This window comes from Natator depressus, chromosome 3, assembly GCF_965152275.1.
Source record: "Natator depressus isolate rNatDep1 chromosome 3, rNatDep2.hap1, whole genome shotgun sequence".
Lineage (NCBI taxonomy): Eukaryota > Metazoa > Chordata > Testudines > Cheloniidae > Natator > Natator depressus.
The window spans coordinates 100,401,066-100,420,181 of record NC_134236.1 but is presented as its reverse complement, the minus strand read 5'-3'; the positions used below and the strand labels follow the sequence as shown (position 1 = coordinate 100,420,181).

Here is a 19,116-nt window from a genome sequence, read left to right as displayed (position 1 = left end):
GATATCTACTGGGAGAGCAATACAGCAGTGCACAGATAATCCAGGAAGTTTTTGGAAAGTGTAGGGGACAATTTCCTGGTGCAAGTGCTGGAGGAACCAACTAGGTAGGGGCAGAGCTCTTCTTGACCTGCTGCTCACAAACCGGGAAGAATTAGTAGGGGAAGCGAAAGTGGATGGGAACCTGAGATGGTCGAGATCAGGATCCTGACACAAGGAAGAAAGGAGAGCAGCAGAATACAGACCTTGGACTTCAGAAAAGCAGACTTTGACTCCCTCAGGGAACTGATGGGCAGGATCCCCTGGGAGAATAACATGAGGGGGAAAGGAGTCCAGGAGAGCTGGCTGTATTTTAAAGAATCCTTATTGAGATTACAGGGTGTCAAGGTTCCTCCCCCACTCTGAACTCTAGGGTACAGATGTGGGGACCTGCATGAAAAACCTCCTAAGCTTATCTTTACCAGCTTAGGTCAAAACTTCCCCAAGGTACAAAATATTCCACCCTTTTGTCCTTGGATTGGCCGCTACCACCACCAAACAAATACTGGTTACTGGGGAAGAGCTGTTTGGACACGTCTTTCCCCCCAAAATACTTCCCAAAACCTTGCACCCCACTTCCTGGACAAGGTTTGGTAAAAAGCCTCACCAATTTGCCTAGGTGACTACAGACACAGACCCTTGGATCTTAAGAACAATGAACAATCCTCCCAACACTTGCACCCCCCCCTTTCCAGGGAAATGTTGGATAAAAAGCCTCACCAATTTGCATAGGTGACCACAGACCCAAACCCTTGGATCTGAGAACAATGAAAAAGCATTCAGTTTTCTTACAAAAAGACTTTTAATAGAAATAGAAGTAAATAGAAATAAAAAAAAAATCCCCCCTGTAAAAGCAGGATGGTAAATACCTTACAGGGTAATTAGATTCAAAACATAGAGAACCCCTCTAGGCAAAAAACCTTAAGTTACAAAAAAGATACACAGACAGAAATAGTTATTCTATTCAGCACAATTCTTTTCTCAGCCATTTACAGAAATCATAATCTAACACGTACCTAGCTAGATTACTTACTAAAAGTTCTAAGGCTTCATTCCTGGTCTATCCCCGGCAAAGACAAAATATAGACAGACACACATACCCTTTGTTTCTCTCCCTCCTCCCAGCTTTTGAAAGTATCTTGTCTCCTCATTGGTCATTTTGGTCAGGTGCCAGCGAGGTTACCTTTAGCTTCTTAACCCTTTACAGGTGAGAGGAGATTTCCTCTGGCCAGGAGGGATTTTAAAGGGGTTTACCCTTCCCTTTATATTTATGACACAGGGACAAACCATCCCGAAGTGTAGAAAGAATAGTAAATATGGCAGGCGACCAGCTTGGCTTAACAGTGAAATCCTTGCTGATCTTAAACACAAAAAAGAAGCTTACAAGAAGTGGAAGATTGGGACCAGGGAAGAGTATAAAAATATTGCTCAGACATGCAGGAGTGAAATCAGGAAGGCCAAATCACACTTGGAGTTGCCGTTAGCAAGAGATGTTAAGAGTAACAAGAAGGGTTTCTTCAGGTATGTTGGCAACAAGAAGAAAGTCAAGGAAAGTGTGGGCCTCTTACGGAATGTGGGAAACAACAGAGTGACAAAGGATGTGGAAAAAGCTAATGTATGTAATGCTTTTTTTGCCTCTGTCTTCACGAACAAGGTCAGCTCCCAGACTACTGCACTGGGCAGCACAGCATCGGGAGGAGGTGACCAGCCCTCTGTGGAGAAAGAAGTGGTTTGGGACTATTTAGAAAAGCTGGACAAGCACAAGTCCATGGGGCCGCATGCGCTGCATCCGAGAGTGCTAAAGGAGTTGGCAGATGTGATTGCAGAGCCATTGGCCATTATCTTTGAAAACGCATGGCGATCGGGGAAGGTCCCAGACGACTGGAAAAAGGCTAATGTAGTGCCCATCTTTTAAAAAGGGAAGGAGGAGGATCTGGGGAACTACAGGCTAGTCAGCCTCACCTCAGTCCCTGGAAAAATCATGGAGCAGGTCCTCAAGGAAGCAAATCTGAAGCACTTAGAGGAGAGGAAAGTGATCAGGAACAGTCAGCATGGATTCACCAAGGGCAAGTCATGCCTGACTAATCTAATTGCCTTCTATGACGAGATAACTGGCTCTGTGGATGAGGGGAAAGCAGTGGACGTGTTGTTCCTTGACTTTAGAAAAGCTTTTGATATGGTCTCCCACACTATTATCTTGCCAGCAAGTTAAAGAAGTATGGACTAGATGAATGGACTATAAGGTGGATAGAAAGCTGGCTAGATTGTCGGGATCAACGGGTAGTGATCAATGGCTCCATGTCTAGTTGGCAGCCAGTATCAAGTGGAGTGCCCCAAGGGTCGGTCCTGGGGCTGGTTTTCTTCAATATCTTCATTAATGATCTGGAGGATGGCGTGGACTGCACCCTTCAGCAAGTTTGCAGATGACACTAACCTGGGAGGAGAGGTAGATACGCTGGAGGGTAGGAATAGGATATAGAGGGACCTAGACAAATTGGAGGATTGGGCCAAAAGAAATCTGATGAGGTTCAACAAGGACAAGTGCAGAGTTCTGCACTTAGGACGGAAGAATCCAATGCACCGCTACAGACTAGGGACCGAATGGCTAGGCAGCAGTTCTGCAGAAAAGGACCTAGGGGTTACAGTGGACGAGAAGCTGGATATGAGTCAACAGTGTGCCCTTGTTGCCAAGAAGGCTAATGGCATTTTGGGATGTATAAGTAGGGGCCTTGCCAGCAGATCGAGGGACGTGATCGTTCCCCTCTCTTCGACACCGGTGAGGCCTCGTCTGGAGTACTGTGTCCAGTTTTGGGTTCCACATCCTTCTCGTAGTGTGGGGAAGTTGGAAAGAGTCCAGCGGAGGGCAACAAAAATGATTAGGGGACTGGAACACATGACTTATGAGGAGAGGCTGAGGGAACTGGGGATGTTTAGTCTGCAGAAGAGAAGAATGAGGCGGGATTTGATAGCTGCTTTCAACTACCTGAAAGGAGGTTCCAAAGAGGATGGCTCTAGACTGTTCTCAGTGGTATCAGATGACAGAACAAGGAGTAATGGTCTCAAGTTGCAGTGGGGGAGATTTAGGTTGGATATTAGGAAAAACTTTTTCACTAGGAGGGTGGTGAAACACTGGAATGCGTTACCTAGGGAGGTGGTGGAATCTCCTTCCTTAGAAGTTTTTAAGGTCAGGCTTGACAAAGCCCTGGCTGGGATGATTTAATTGGGGATCGGTCCTGCTTTGAGCAGGGGTTGGACTAGATGACTTCCTGAGGTCCCTTCCAACCCTGATATTCTATGAAGTAACCCAGAGGAGTGCTTTTGATATGCAACTTACATGTAGTACAGTTTTGTCAGTTAAGATCAGAGATTATCATGGTTTCCTCTGTGTTCTTTATAAAGCAGGATAAGACACTTCAGAAACCTTTCTACTATGAACCGTTGACAGATTTTATAAGAGATCCTTCTCCCTTCTCTAAATATGCTTGTCAGAATCAGTTGTATATGTTGGAGAGGATGCAATCTGGAAGAAAGTATCCTTGAGTTTTTTCCAAGTAAATTTTGAGGATAAACGAGGAAAATTAGTTATTGCTTCAAATTGGTGAGGAATTAGTTCTCTCGGTCTTTAAGGATCAAGGCTAAAAAATTCAGCAGCACCTAAGTCTCAAGTCATATTTGAAAATGGATCTTAAACTCGTAGGGTACTTTTTTTTTAAAGTTTTTACTCTAGCAAAGTTTAAAGTTCCTGATGTCAACTGAACAATGCAGTCCTGAATTAATATACTTTGATTTCTTGGGGAGGGGGGCAAAAACAATGCCTTCACTATTTTTGTTTGTTCTCTGCATACCTTTCTTTCATTGGCATTTGTATTTGTATAGTGTAATTGTACAAAAACTATAGTGAAATACATAGCTCAAGGAGAACATATTGTGAGCTTTCTATCACTGTCTGCTAGACACAATAACTTCAGTGTCACAAGAGCCTACACATATACAGCTGATGGCGTTTCTGTGGAATCGCAGTGGTGTATGATGTCTACTGAAATCTGCAGGATAAGCAAATGCAAAAATTCCTTTAAACTGCCAGGCCTCCAAAAATGCCATGTTTTGGCTCCATTGATAAATGCCACAAATAGCAGAACAGGCATGTAGGATTCAGTTCAAAAAATGTAAGGCTGCATGCCGCTCATGTACAGTTGTGCCAGCAACAGATTGTATTTAGCTTTTGAAAGAGAGTTTCCAAAAGCTGAATGCCTAATCTCCCCACCCCTGTTTATATATTGTAAGCAAAATAGTCTGAACCTCTTTGTTTTGTCTCGTGTCTGCTGCTGTCTCCAGTGCAACGAATCCTGTGCCAGAAATCTGGTACCCAGCAAGTAGAACGTAGCTCTGCTTTTAATTATCAACTATAAAAGCATAAGGAAGTACCTTGTTTGTACTGCCAGTCACTGGTATAGGGAAAAACTGATAAAGCTGTAGCTATTTGCACAGATTGTAGTATTTTGATTCTGTGGAAATAAACTATTTTAGGAGTGCCTGTCTGGTCAAATGACACACATGCTCAGATTACTGTGTACACAGTATCTGACAGAAATCTTGAAATTTAATAAAATTATCTAAATTCTTATTTTCAGTTAACCACTGAAGAAATTATTTCTATACAGGCTAAACTGTTCAGAGATTTGTTTTGTCACCTGGGAAGGGAACCCACTTTAATGACTCTGAAGGATGATCTTCTCCTGCTGTCAATGGACAGAGGACTTGCATATATTTTCCTGAACCTCTAGTCAGCACTGACACTATTAGATACCACTGTCCTGCATAACACATGTGGCAAGGATCCAGAAAAATACTGAAATGTTTTTAAGTCCTTTGTGGCAGGATGTATCACAGTTCGTTAAATGCACCTCTGACCCTCTTGGGGCTGTCTGAAGGGCACCCTACTTAGGTCTGACCTCCAGTAATCACCTTTTTCCAAGTGAAATTCTGCAGTCTCCTTCCTCCAGGTCAGGGTCTTAGGCTGCAATTCACTGTGATTGTGTCAGCAGGTCTGACTTCAGTTCAGCACCTACAGTTCTTCTTTCCTTAGGGTGAATGACACATTTTCTCTTAAACTATAATTTATCTGTAAATAATAAATAGCTTATATGCATGCCTGGCTTTCCAGGAGTCACCCATCTTCCTTAAGGAGACCCTGGCAGATCTGAAGTATTTGAAGTCCTCTCACAGGACTTGATGCTGTTGGACACAGTCTCATGCCTGTCAGTTTTTGGCTGGTATCTGTGAAACTCTTCCCATGTCAGAGCTGTTGTTTTATACAGTTTCAAGTCCTTTTCTCCCAAGGCCTTCCAACCAAGTCACACCAATCTGCTAGTACCAACCTGAAGCAAAACTTCAAGAGGGCTTGTTACTTGCATTGTTTCTATATTGGGGCAATTTGCATTAGTTACCCTCCATTGAGTTTAGTTCCTTCTGGAAACATTTTTACTTTACTCAATTAGCCAGGAATAAAATCACTAACTAGCCCATAAAGGTACATATAATATTTATAAAACTAAAGCTGTAGTCATGAGACGAAAGGATCATGCCCAAGGTCCAGTATTTATAGCTCTCCAACAGGCTGACAAACCTCCTCACAGAAATTAGGGCTTTCCTCCCAGGAAGAATAGGCAATGCAGATAATTTGTGGACTTTTGCTTTGAAGTTAATCTTCTATATCCTATGCGCACAGGTAAACTAGTTACATTCATTTACATAGCAATTACCCAGTCTGCCATTATAAGAGAGAGGTAAGCTGAGACAATGTAGATAATATTAGTTTCCTGCAGTGTCTCACATCTTTGATCTTATGGTTAACTACATAGTCACATGCATAATGTAAGGCAATTAAGAACCTAAAGGCTTTAGCATCTAAAAGCCAATTGGGTTCAGGGCCCTCCCTAGACATTGTCCCCACAGACCATGGGGAACTTCTGTTTGAATATCAAGCAGCCTTTGGTTAGTTTAAAAAACATAGATGCAGCTCAGCTAGGTCAGCAGAGCAAAACAGTACTTTGCCTATTGCATTTCTGCCTCATTTGCTGAATTTAAGGTAGTGAAGTAAAAAAAAATAGTTCTTAAATGACTAGTTTGCAAAGAAAGTCTTCAAACTTTCTCTGGGTTGAATAAGTGAAAGCAGATGTTGGTAGAGAGGTACAGCATGAGACATAATTGTATCATGGTATGATGCGACAACAGCACAGCAAGATTGAAAAACCGCTAAGATTGGGGCAATCATTATCATTTTGCCTATTCAGGATCACGTTGAATAGTACCTTTTGAATGGCAGAAAATAACCTATTCTCAGTTTGTGAATGTTTTCATATGAACAGATTGAAACTCTTTCTGATAAAAGAGCACTGTCCTTTGAACTCTTACTATGATACTCTATACCGTAGCCTTGAAATCTACCATTATTTCTGAACACATCTCTTTCAGGAATTTAAGTGTGTTAAATGAAAACAAGTTCAGTTTTATTATATGTATAGCACCCATTTTTAAGTGACTATTTTTGTTAATCTTGTCTGCGAAGCTTTCAAGGTGAAATTTTTAGAAGTGAAAACTGTTTTTTTTCAATTTTTTATCAATGTTTTTGAAATATTTATAGCAGTCTAAGATTCTGAATAAGAGGTAATAAACTGTTAGAAAACATTTTTTTCAATATTCAGTTTATACAGGTACAGTATATTTAGAATCTTCCTAGCTAGAATTGTGTAACTATAATTAAATACTTTCATTAAGCTAACCAGCTATTTGTGGGTTTTTTTTAAATTTTTCAGAAAAGAGCTAAAGGCCAGGTACTATTTGACAAGGTGTGCGAACAGCTCAATTTACTGGAAAAGGACTATTTTGGCCTGTTGCTTCAAGATAACTCAGATCAGAAGGTAAGCACTAAGAGTTGTTTCATGTTACTAGAATGTTAGAGCGGGGCTGGCAAACTTTTTGGCTTGAGGGCCACATTGGGTTTCCAAAATTGTATGGAGGGCTGGTTAGGGGAGGCTGTGCCTCCCCGAACAGCCAGACATGGCCTGGTTCCCACCCCCCATCCCATTTTCCCTGTCCCCTGACTGCCCCTCACTGCCCCATACAACCCCTCCTCTCATTCCTGACTTCCCCCCCAGGATCCCTGCCCCCATTCAATCCCCCACCTCCAACCACCACCCTGAACTCCCCTGCTCTCTATCCAACCCTCCCTGCCCCCTTACCGCGCTGCCTGGAGCACCGGTGGCTGGCGGTGCTACAGCCACGCCACCCAGAGCACCAGGACAGGCAGCCTGCCACCCGGCTTGAGCCAGCCACGCCACCACGCAGCACAGAGCCGGCGTTGCAGTAAGCTGAGGCTGGGGGGGAGGGGGAACAGCAGGGGAGGGGCTGGGGGCTAGCCTCACGTGCCAGGCAGGAGGGTCCCGTGGGCTGAATGTGGCACTGCCCACTTCTGTTAGATTCTTTTTTTAGCATAACTTCATTAACAAACTTGGAGAGCTTGGCTTGTTTACCCTAACTAAAAGAAGACTGAGGGGAGATATAATTGCTCTCTATAAATACATCAGAGGGATAAATACCAGGGAGGGAGAGGAGTTAAGTGTTAATGTGGATGCAAGAACAAATGGATATAAACTGGCTATCAACGTATTGATTTCTAAACATCAGAGGAGTGAAGTTCTGGAACAGCTTTCCAAGGGGAGCAGAGGGTGCCAAAAACCTAACTGGCTTCATGATTGAGCTTGATAAGTTTATGGAGGGGATGATATGATGAGAGTGCCTACAGTGGCAGGTAGCCGATCTGGGACTGCTAGTAGCAAATATCCCCAATAGCTGGTGATGGGACGCTAGATGGGGAGGGCTCTGAGTTACTACAGAGAATTATTTCATAGGTGTCTGGCTGGTGGGTCTTGCTGAAATGCTCAGGGTTCAATAATCACCATATTTGGGGTCAGAAAGGAATTTTCCCCAAGGTCATATTGGCAGAGACCTTGGGTTTTTTTCTCCTTCCTCTGCAGCATGGGGCACAGGTAACTTGCAGGTTTAAACTAAAGTAAATAGTGGATTCTCTGTAACTTGAACTCTTAATCATGATTTGAGAACTTCAGTATCTCAGCCAGAGGTTATGGGTATATTACAGGACTAGGTGGGTGAGCTTCTGTGGCCTGTGGTGTGCAGGAGGTCAGACTAGATGATCATGATGGTCCCTTCTGACCTTAAAGTCTGAGTCTAAACTGTGAGACCTAAATCATGCTGGAAATAATCTTGATATGAAGCCCGTAAAATGTGAATTAATTTTAATCTGCTGGAAATTGGCTAAAGTTCTATTGTGACATATTGGCTCATAAGGTGAAATGTCTGAGATGTTATGTTACTTTAGGATTTTGAGAGGTTTTTTTTAAAATCTTTATGTATTCAAACCTGTATGTGGAGGTGATATTTTAATATATAAGCATGTCATTTCTTTCTGTGAAGGCACATCATTTTTAGTAATGGGCAAACCTTAGCAAACTTTGGGTGAGCCACCGAAGCTGGGAAGTTTAGTCGACCTTTGAGTTTCTCTTCTTTTCCATGCCTTCTGAACTTCTTTAATCTCCCAACCAAATCAGAGCTTTATCCCCGTTTTCAAATGGCTTCTTTGCATTTCCTGATATCTTTAGTAATATTTTGTAATTCAGTAGTAATTTGAGGATCCCAGGCCTAACACTTAAACTGTTAGGCTCTAGTTTTCAAATGTAATGAATTCTAGCACTTCTCCAAAATGTGTTTCTTTGCTCCCAAATCTCGCTCTTGAGGGAAGTCTCAACATTTGTAAAGACAAGACTGCAGCTAGTTCCCCAGTGCTGGAGTTTTGGTCTATGGGGAGAGGTTTTTTAATGATTCCACCTAAAATCAGAAATTGTTGGGTTTTTTTTTGTTTTTTGTTTTGTTTTTTGGAAACATGATTTTCCCCTAGCCTTCTTCAGCATTATCTTCATCTGCTTACAGGATGGGGTGGGATGCATATGTAGATTGGAGAATTTATTTAAAAAAAAAAAAAACTTGGATGAAAACTTTTGGTTGACCAATCTCTTAATTACCAGTTGCTGATTTATCTTTCTAGCAGTGTTTGAATATTTATGAAACAGCTGTCTAAAACTCTGCTCACAAATAAGTTATGTACTACATGCAGCACTGTTTTTTTCCCTAAAGGAATAGTAAATAGAAACTTCTTTGTATTTTTAATTTTCAAACCTCTCTTTTTAGATACTGCAACTGGCTTATATAACATCTCTTCTCTCCCTACTCCCCTCAGTCCACTTCCCGCCTCCCCACGAAATACAGTCAGATGTGTTTCAAGTAACTAATATGAAAACCTCTGCAGTTCCATTCAGATAAGGTTGCAGGTCTCCTGGTACTAGATAAGCTTTTGGTTGCAACAGTTTCAGTGCCCCAACAAAATGAATGAGGATGGTCTTATTGTCAAGGCTGTTGAGACTCGGAAGTATGGATTTCATTCTTTGCTCTACCACAAACTTTGTGTGTAACACTGGGCAAATCAATCTATCCCTCTGTTCCAAAGCTTCCCATCTATAAAATGGGGATCACACTCCCTTGCTTGTACCCTTCATCTGTTTTATCTACTTAGCGCTTTGGTGAAGAGATGGTCTTTATATAGTTTGTATGTACACACCGCTCTGCCAGTTAACTTGAGATATTGAATACATTTGTTCTAGGCTACAAACATTTGTTGTTTATGATTAACTTGAGGTACAGAAGTCTAAGGAAGACAAGCACTCAGAAGAGCAGTGGTTATGGTTGTGCAATGTCTGAGTGTGGCTACATGCTGCTTGCCACGGTCCCTGTCTCTGTGCAGAGACAGATTTAGTCTATCTGCTCCTCGGGGCTGCCTCTAGGTGTCTGTACTCTGTTCAGAACCACATAAACTCTACGCTGAGGTGAAAACCCAGCGCAATTCAGCCAAAACTGGACAGTTATAAAGTGTGACACTACCTGATCCTATAACCCTTACTCAGGTATAACTGCCATTGACTGCAATGAGAGTTTTGTCTGAATAAACATGCAGAGTTGGCCCCCAAGTAAGAAATGGTTTAACATAGGGAGTTGTTAAGAAACTATTTTAAGTTATTCAGAGCTTGTCTTAAATGGAGAGCTGGGGAGAGGAGAACAGAAGGGAAACCTGACCACTTTTCAATTCTGTGCTTTACAATATTATCTCTTCAGTACAATGTTGAGAGAGAGAGTTCGTGAGCTGAGGAAACCTCCTTCCATTCGTGTTTCCCTACTAATTTGAATGTTTATAAATAGTCATGGAAATAGTTGGTTTGAGAGATTGAGGCACACTGATTGATTGACAGGCAGAAATGTGACCGCTTTCAAGCATATTTAGTGTTCTTATTCATTTGTGACATGAACTGTTGATAAGCTTTTTTTAGACTACAACAGAGGCTTCTAGCTGCAACTTGTTAAAAAGAAAAAAAAAAGTAAAAAAAAAGTCAGTTCATTGTTTCACTGAAACGCTTTTGTGATCAAAACACAAGAAGACAATCCCAACAGGGTTAGACCAAAGTTTCATGTATATTACAAACCAGTTACTTGAAAATAATGTTTTGGGTTTTTTTAGCACTAACACTTCAAATTGTAATACCTACAAGGAGACAATGACTTGTAACTGTTCAGAGCTTACAGCTGCTATCTGGCATAGTTCAATAGGGTACCGGCTTGGTAGGCATTTACTGTTCTTGGAGTAGGCCCTGTAAAACTTATTGGCAGTGTTTTCCTATACCCTGGAGCTAAGGGCAGCAGCCTATTTCTATGAGAGAGAATATGTTCATTTTTAAAATGCAAGCATAATTTCTGTAAGATTGCCTATGCCATATGGCCCTTATTAAATACTCATTTTGTTTAGAATTAAATTTTAAAAATTGAATATTAAAATATTAAAACTTTAAAATAATACAGGGATGACTTAATCTCAATGCCTTTGCACTTACTGTTTTAAGGGTATTACTTTACTCACCTAAGTTATGCTTGCCATTCACAGCATTTCTCAGATTTAGTAGTCTTTACAGTCATATTGCTATAATTAGGCTGAACAAGGTGAGCGAAGGTCAGAGTTTTCCATTGTTAGCAAATTCTAATCTTTTCATTGAGAGCCTTGGATCCTCAGATATTCTTGACAAATTTTCAAGTGAGAACCATTTCAGTACATCCAGTACTGGGTATAAAAAACAACCCTACTGACATAGTATTGTTCTGAAGACTGAATGCCACCTCGTAAAATAGTTTCTGAAACATTATTATAAAAAATTTGAACAAAAATGAATGGATATTGAACCTTTTCATACTCTGCATATAATTTACACTGTGCACTATGAAATACTTAACGCTTGCTTCTCTTTAGTGATTGCTGCACAGTGATGTCTCTTGCTGTGGAGGAAACCACAGTTGCTGCAGTTTCTAATAGGACTCACTGTATTGGCACTACAGCTTTATGTAAGTGGATAGTTGCATACAGTAATGCCTTCATTATGGGGAATTCAAAGTTGAACAATTACTACTTTAGCTGCTATTAATATCAGTATGGGTTTCTTTGTATTATGGTATGTACATTTGTATATACTTTTTCTTCACCCTTCCTCACCTTTCTGCTATCTTTTTATATTGTCAATCACATTCTCCTCATTGCCATCCCATCTTCCCTGGAGTTTTGCAGCCTTGTCCTTCCTTAGTAGTTGTTCTACTGCTCTTTCAACAACTGCCTTAGCTGTGGTTCCACTTCCTCTCTGTGGCAATTCCAGTTAGCTGTGTCTTTGGTCCCCTGTACCAGAAGCCACTTAAGGAATAAAAAAAGGACATGAGCGATTTTAAAATAAAATTGCTTTCAAGTCTTAAACTTTTTGCTTGTCAGTAGTTAGAAACTCTTCTGGAAGCCCATGTAAACAGATCCATCCAACCCCTTAACCCTCTGACTTCCCCACGTTTGTTACTGCCCATCTCCCACTTCCCAAGACTCCTGCACATATTGTTGGCTCCCTGCCACACAGAAAAATGTTGCAGTACTTAATACTAAATAAAACTGTTAGGAAAGAAAAACTAATGATCTAACTTGGAACTAAGGGCATGGCTACATTCGCAAATGTAGAGCGCTGTGAGTTAAACCCACCTTCGGAGAGCGCAGCAGGGAAGGCGCTGCAGTCTGTCCACACTGACAGGAACAAGCGGACTGGCGTGGCCACATTTGCGGCACTTGCAGCGGCATTGGAAGCGGTGCATTATGGGCAGCTATCCCACAGAGCACTTCCCATTCCTGCACTGTGGCTTGTGGGAAGGGGGTGGGGAGTGCAGGGCATTCTGGGTCCTCTCCCAACGCCCCGTGACGCATCGGTTCACATCCCAGCATTCCCTTTGCTTCTCGCCACATTTGGCGCCATTTTTCAACATTTTTTTGTACTGTGCGCTCTGTCTTCCCTTTCGGTCTGCGGGAATGGAGCCCGAACTGCTGAGGAGTATGCTGACAAGTCTCGCCAGCACATCACGTTTGGCAGTCGAGTTATTCCTTATGATCCAAAGTGACAGTGAGAACTCAGACGATGATATCGACTCAAGTAACGCATATGACACGAGTTTGCTTTTGGCATTCACGGACATGCTCACCACCATGGAATGCCGCTTTTGGGCTCGGGAAACAAGCACTGAATAGTGGGATCATGTCGTCATGCAAGTCTGGGATGACAAGCAGTGGCTCCAGAACTTTCGGATGAGAGAAGCCACTTTCATGGGACTGTGTGAGGAGCTCGCTCCCACCCTGAGGCGCAGGGACATGAGATTGAAAGCTGCCCTGACGGTGGAGAAGTGGGTGGCTATTGCATTCTGGAAGCTGGCAACTCCAGACAGCTACCGATCAGTCGCTAACCAGCGTGGAGTGGGGAAGTCGACCGTTGGAATCATATTGATGCAAGTTTGCAGGGCCATTAATCGCATCCTGCTCAGAAGAACTGTGACTCTGGGTAACGTGCGTGACATTGTGGCGGGCTTTGCACAAATGGGTTTCCCTACCTGCGGAGGGGCGATAGACGGCATGCATATTCCAATTCTGGCACCAGCCCACCTAACCTCAGAGTATGTTAATCGGAAGGGGTATTTCTCGATGGTTTTCCAGGCGCTTGTGAATCACCATGGGCATTTCATTGACATTAATGCAGGCTGGCCTGGAAAGGTGCCTAACGCATGCATCTTTTGGCACACTGGCCTGTTCAGGAAGCTGCAAGCCGGGACTTTTTTCCCAGACCAGAAGATCACCGTAGGGGAAGTCGAAATGCCCATTGTGATCCTTGGAGACCCCGCTTACCCTTTAATGCCGTGGCTCATGAAGCCTTGACAGCAGCAAGGAGCAGTTCAACAACAGGCTGAGCCAGTGCAGAATGACACTGGAGTGTGCTTTTGGCCATTTAAAGGGCCGCTGGCACTCTCTGTATGGGAAGCTGGCCCTGGCCCATGACAGCATGCCTGTGGTTATATCTGCATGCTGTACCCTCCATAACATTTGTGAAGGGAAGGGTGAACGATTCACTCGGGCATGGAACTCGGAGGTTGAACACCTGGAGGCTGAATTTGAACAGCCAGAGAGCAGGGCTATTAGAGGGGCCCAGCATGGGGCTGCAAGGATTAGGGGTGCCTTGAGGGAGCAATTTTGAGGCTGAAAGCCACCAGTAATGTCTGGTGCCCTGCACAGGAGTGAAGTGCAGTGGTTTCAATATTACTAGGAATCTGTGTTTGCTATGCTGACTTGCAGTGCCAGTTTCTTTCCTGGGCTAAGGTATCTTTTACTTTATGCAATAATAAAGAATGTTTTCAAAGCCAAAAAAATCCATTTATTGAAAAGAAATACAACTACTTGGGAAACAGAAGGGGCAAGGGGGTGGGGAACGGTACAATCACAGATTTGCGTATGTCCTGTCTGGAGTACTGTGCAATGAGTGCTGCACTTCAGGATGGCTATACTACATGGTGATGGGGGGTGAATGCAGTGGGTAAGGGTTGTAGTTTTCAGGGCAGGGTGGTGAAGCTACAGGTGTTGGAGGCAGCTGGTGGCGGTAAGAACCTGGATGTTGCGGAAAGTGTGTTGGAGGTGACATGGGGGCACAAGGGAAAGAATTTTGGGACAAAGGCTGCAGGGGTGGGGGGTGCGGTAGTGCTCCACCTGCATTGATACGAGCGCCTGTATTGAGTCCGCTTGGTGCTCCATGATGCTTAGCAGCTGCTCCATACTTTGGTGCCAGCGATCCGCATTCTGCTGGCAGACCCTCCTTTCACTCTCCCACCACTCCTGCACTTCTTGATTTTCATTACTTGAATGCTGCATTACTTCATGCAACATGTCCTCCTTGCTTCTATGTGGACTCTGATTCTTTGGAGTCTTTCGGCCGGTGATAACATGGACAGCTGAGATCTCAAGGTTGCATCTGTAAAGGCAAAATGCAACGCTTAACAGAGGCAGCATTGTTCACACCAGACAGAGCAATGATTCCCCCGTACTTAAGGGCAAGCACAGTCTACACAATAGCATAATTTCCCCGTCACAAAGCGAGCGCACATAACCCATGGGAGCCCCAAAATGGTGAGTAAGCACAGGGTCAAGCGTGACTGATTGTTTCACAGCTGTACTGTCCTCTGGGTTTCTGTGCCTTGGGAAGAGCCAACAGCGGCAGGGAGTCCGTATACTGAACATTGTCCCCACATTTTCCACAGGAGTTCGTCCTGGAAGATATCTCGCTGCTGAGGGTGACCTGGGAAGCAGGGGAGGGTCTTCTACTGTAATGTGGCTTCCACCCTGGCCCATATGCAGCTTGCCTGTGTGCAGCAATGGTCCCCCCCACCTCTCACAGCACAGTGGCATGGACAAGTTAGTCTACCTGGGACAAGGACCACAGTGGCTCTCCCGAGAAACCTGCGCAAGCGCATTGTCCAAGTTCTGGATGAGACCTTTGAAGAGATCACTGAGGCCGATTACCGCGATGTGACAGAGCACATCAATACCCTATTCTTCATCTACGCATGCATGCAGCCCTAACCACCCTCGCCCCAGGAACCCGCACAGAATAACTTCCTTCCCAAAATAAATACCGGGGAACCTCCTCTGGTGTTTCTTTCCCCAAGCACCGGTCGCCGCAACTGGCTGCCTTTCTCCTGGCTTGAGAACAGCTCCTGGCTGCATGCATCTAGGGATTCCGGGATGTCTTCCTCCGCCTCAGCACCCTCGCTCCTGCTTTGGTGGTCCTCCTCTTCCTGCCTTGTTGCACTGGGCTCTGAAGTGTCCATGATGGGTCCCCGAGCGGAGGTGGGGTCGCCCCCAAGTATCACATCCAGCTCTTTGCAGCAGGTCGCGGGGGCAGCACCAGAGCGGCTGTTTGCCTCGCAGGCTTTGTGGTAGGCATTCCACAGCTTTAATCCTGCACTGCAGTGCGTCCCAGTCATGGCCCCTTTCCATCATGTCCCTTGATATGTGCCCGAAGGTATCATAATTCCTACAGCTGGAGCGCAACTGGGACTGGACAGCTTCCTCTCCCCAACCACTGATGAGGTCCAGCAACTCGCCATTGCTCCATACTGGGGATTGCCTGGTGCGTGGAGGCATGGTCACCCGAAAAGATTTGCTGAGAGCACTCCACGCCTGGCTGAGCAAACAAGAAGGGATTTTTCAAAATTCCCAGATAATTTAAAGGGCGGGTCTGACATTTGGTCACCTGAGGGCAGGGCAGTAGAGTTCAAAGAGATGACCAGAATGGCTGGAACAGGCATTGTGGGACACTTCTGGAGGCCGATCAGAACGCACTAACAGACCAGGGCATCCACGCTGGTGCTGCGATGCTCCAGCGGGGGCACAGCAAACATTATTCCACTTGTCAAGGTGGAGTACCCAGGAATGTTCTAGCTGCGGAGTCAGAGCGCACTATGTGCCTTGCCAGCGTGGACAGGTAGTGGGCTAGTGTGCCCAGGGCTCCTTTATTGTGCTGTAACTCACAAGTGTAGCCAAGGCCTAAGAAAGGTCCTCAGGTCAGGTTTGAGGTGCTTTGACATAGCTGTGTGTGAAAGCTTGATTTTTTTTCTTATTTTTTTTTTTGAACTGGATCTCACCTGTGTTTTAAGTCTGTTACTTTTATGAGCACCAGCATTCATTTAATGCATTAATGTTGTAAAGGAAGATAAATTTGAGGAGAAAACAGTCTTTTGTGTTTGTCTTGTAGAACAAATTAGAAGATGTTGATTACTTAGCTGGCTTCTGCTGGATTCATTTGTAACTGTTCTTTCACAATAAAATCTGAAGCAAGACACGAATGATGCCTTCAACCATCTTCTGTATGAGATCTCATGGTGCCTTGACAGTTTGATATTAATTGTTCAGTATGACTGAAGCAAGAGTGTTTGGCATCCCTCCCCGCAGAAGCAGAGGCAGTAATCTCTTGTTGTTAGGTATTCACTCTAGAACATTTCAATCTTGCCAGTATTCACCTTCAAAGACCAGTCTGTTTGAGAGGCTTGTTTGTTTAATATTTGTTAACCACTGAATGCTAAATACATGAGTCCATAATAGAGAGACTGTAAAGTTAGCTTTAAATAAACTCTAAATAATGCTCCCTAGTCCCCCAAAATGCATGTACTTTTAAAGCTTAACAATAGCAAGAAGTGCAAGAACTCCAATCTCTTCTAGCAAAGAATGCCACTGAACTCATGCCATTAGGTAGGAGTGGAAAGGTTTTTTTATTCCTTGTATTTTCTGATATCCTTAGTGATGATGACAGGCCCATCCTGAATCTTGACACATCTAGTGAAATAAATTTAAATGGTGGCTCTGAATAATTATGCCCTTTCTAGATGAGGATGGCTGGCCGGGCATGTGCTGTGAATCTTATACATACTTTCTTCCTTTGTCTGAGACTGAGGTGCATTTATTTCCTTTTTTTTATCAGGGCAACACTACCAGTTCCATGTAGTGGTTTTTTTCAGACTTGCATCCATGGTGCAGGTTCACAAAATACTTGGTGGTTGCGACTGTGTAGCTAGCTATACAGAGTGGGACTACATAAAATAGGTGGACTCAGATTTTTATCATTTTAAGTTATCTGTTCTAGTCATAGTCTCAATACATATATATGGAAATATTTCATATTTGTAGTATTTTTCAGAATGGTAAAAACTGTATGTTCCTCTTTGCTGTGTAAAGCTTAAGGTCTTTTTTGCACATATCTGGGTTTTAGGGAAAGACCATATGCTTGAAATTCTCCATCTCCTATTACATTCCTACCTACTCTTTTGCACAACTCTTTTCCTTTGTTTCAAAATGGTCATCTCGCTTCTTGAATTAATTGATCCAGAAAAAACAAAACACTGTTACTAGCTCCTTTGAGCCACAGATTTAAAATAAAAGCAGAGGGTTGGAAGCTTCAGTTTTTATGTGCTGGTCTTTTTTTCTATTCCCCCTTTCTGTATTAAGATTCTGAAGATTGGATTGTTTCCTCATTTTGGTGCCAGCTCGTTCTGATCCATTTTTTCCTGCTGTGGCTGTTGCCTCCTTAGATTAAAATGCCACAAATCTCTGACCTCTAGCCCAGTCAGTGCTAAATGCTGAATGATGTGTTTTTCCCCTTCTTGTGCACTCATCACAGCCACTCATTTGTGAGCCAGCTGTCGTGCTAGACTGCAGCTGTGGGGTGTGGAAACTGAATGCCAGGCACTCTTCTGAGTGGAGAATTAGAGCTGTTCCCAAATGCAACATCAGGAGTGCGAATAGAGGGGATCCTATTGATTTTTTCCATGTCAATGTTCTGTGCAGCTGGGAGAGATGTATCGTAACTTAAAACTAGACTTCATTCGCATTTATTAAACTTATAAAAGTTATAAAGTAAAATTACACTTTTCTCTGAAATTTTAGAGTTTGTAGAAACATTAAAGTTGTTTGCTAAAAGTTTAGATGGCATGTAGGGTAATGAAATCAACAGGGAGTTCATGAATGCTCCATTAATACTTGTTTTGTGCTCTTATGATGATCTGTATCACAGCTGGAAATGCTGCTTTTCTGGATTTGTACAAAAACACTTTTTGTATTTTGTAATGGTGGAGAATATTTTGACATTCTCTGACAATTCATTACTCTGTCTACTTCTCTAACCCTACCATTTACAAATGTAACAGAATGATCTTGTTTTGCCTACTGGATCAAACTTAACGTGCACGCATTTAAATCTTTTATGCTAAAGCACTGTCCTTTCCTTTTCACAATAAGCCAAAGCAAAATGGTCCATATCAGGATAGACTGTTTAGATAGATTTACAATACTCTAGCCAAAATGAAGGGTACAGAAAAAAAAACATATTCTTACATGCATGTGAAATGTATTAATTTACAGAACTATTCCTATGTATTATAGCCAAGGTCCCATATATTATGTAGAACACTAGACCTACGTTATGCAGCGAGGACCACTGATTTTATCTGGCAGAGCTGCCCTGAAATCAGTGGCAAAGTTTTGCAACATAAAGTTAATTAACAAATTTGGAAAATTGCTGCTCAAACTACAAACTACTTCCAGGTTTAGAAATCAGAAAAAGTGAACCTAGTATCTTTTACAAAACAAAAGGCTGCCTTTTTCATTTTAAAACTTTTCTTGTTTTTATGTTCCTGTTTTCCACCAATATAGTTTAAAATAAAGAATGTTGCTCTTTATAAGCAGATGTCACTGTTAAGTATACTACTGCATCATAGTATTTTGTAATGGTAATACCAAAATATTATGTAAAAAGTGGTACATATATGAAATTGTCTTGCATAATTTTGACTGAGTTTTAAACCATTATCACTGTATTTGAAAGAACATTATGACAAACATGAGCTTCCTTATTTACAACTTAATGTGGGAAACCTCTAGGGGGAAAGCTACTGACTTAGCCTGAAAATCATTGTTGTCGATGTAAAATAGCATAAAACTCTTCCTTGCTCAGTTGAAGAATTGTGTTAATGCTAGAACTGAAAGCCTAGCTAGGCACACGGAAGGTGAAATCCTGG

General features: G+C 42.8%; 1 protein-coding gene across 21 annotated transcripts in view; it reads left to right on the top strand.

Annotated features, from left to right (window-relative positions):
* EPB41L2 (erythrocyte membrane protein band 4.1 like 2) overlaps positions 1 to 19,116 on the top strand; it is a 275,035-nt gene that overhangs the window by 170,369 nt on the left and 85,550 nt on the right. For all 21 annotated transcript variants that reach the window (XM_074948426.1, XM_074948430.1, XM_074948436.1 and 18 more), the window contains one exon: positions 6,852 to 6,956. In XM_074948426.1, coding sequence (XP_074804527.1) covers positions 6,852 to 6,956 — 105 coding nt within the window. The remainder of the gene's footprint in view (positions 1 to 6,851; positions 6,957 to 19,116) is intronic.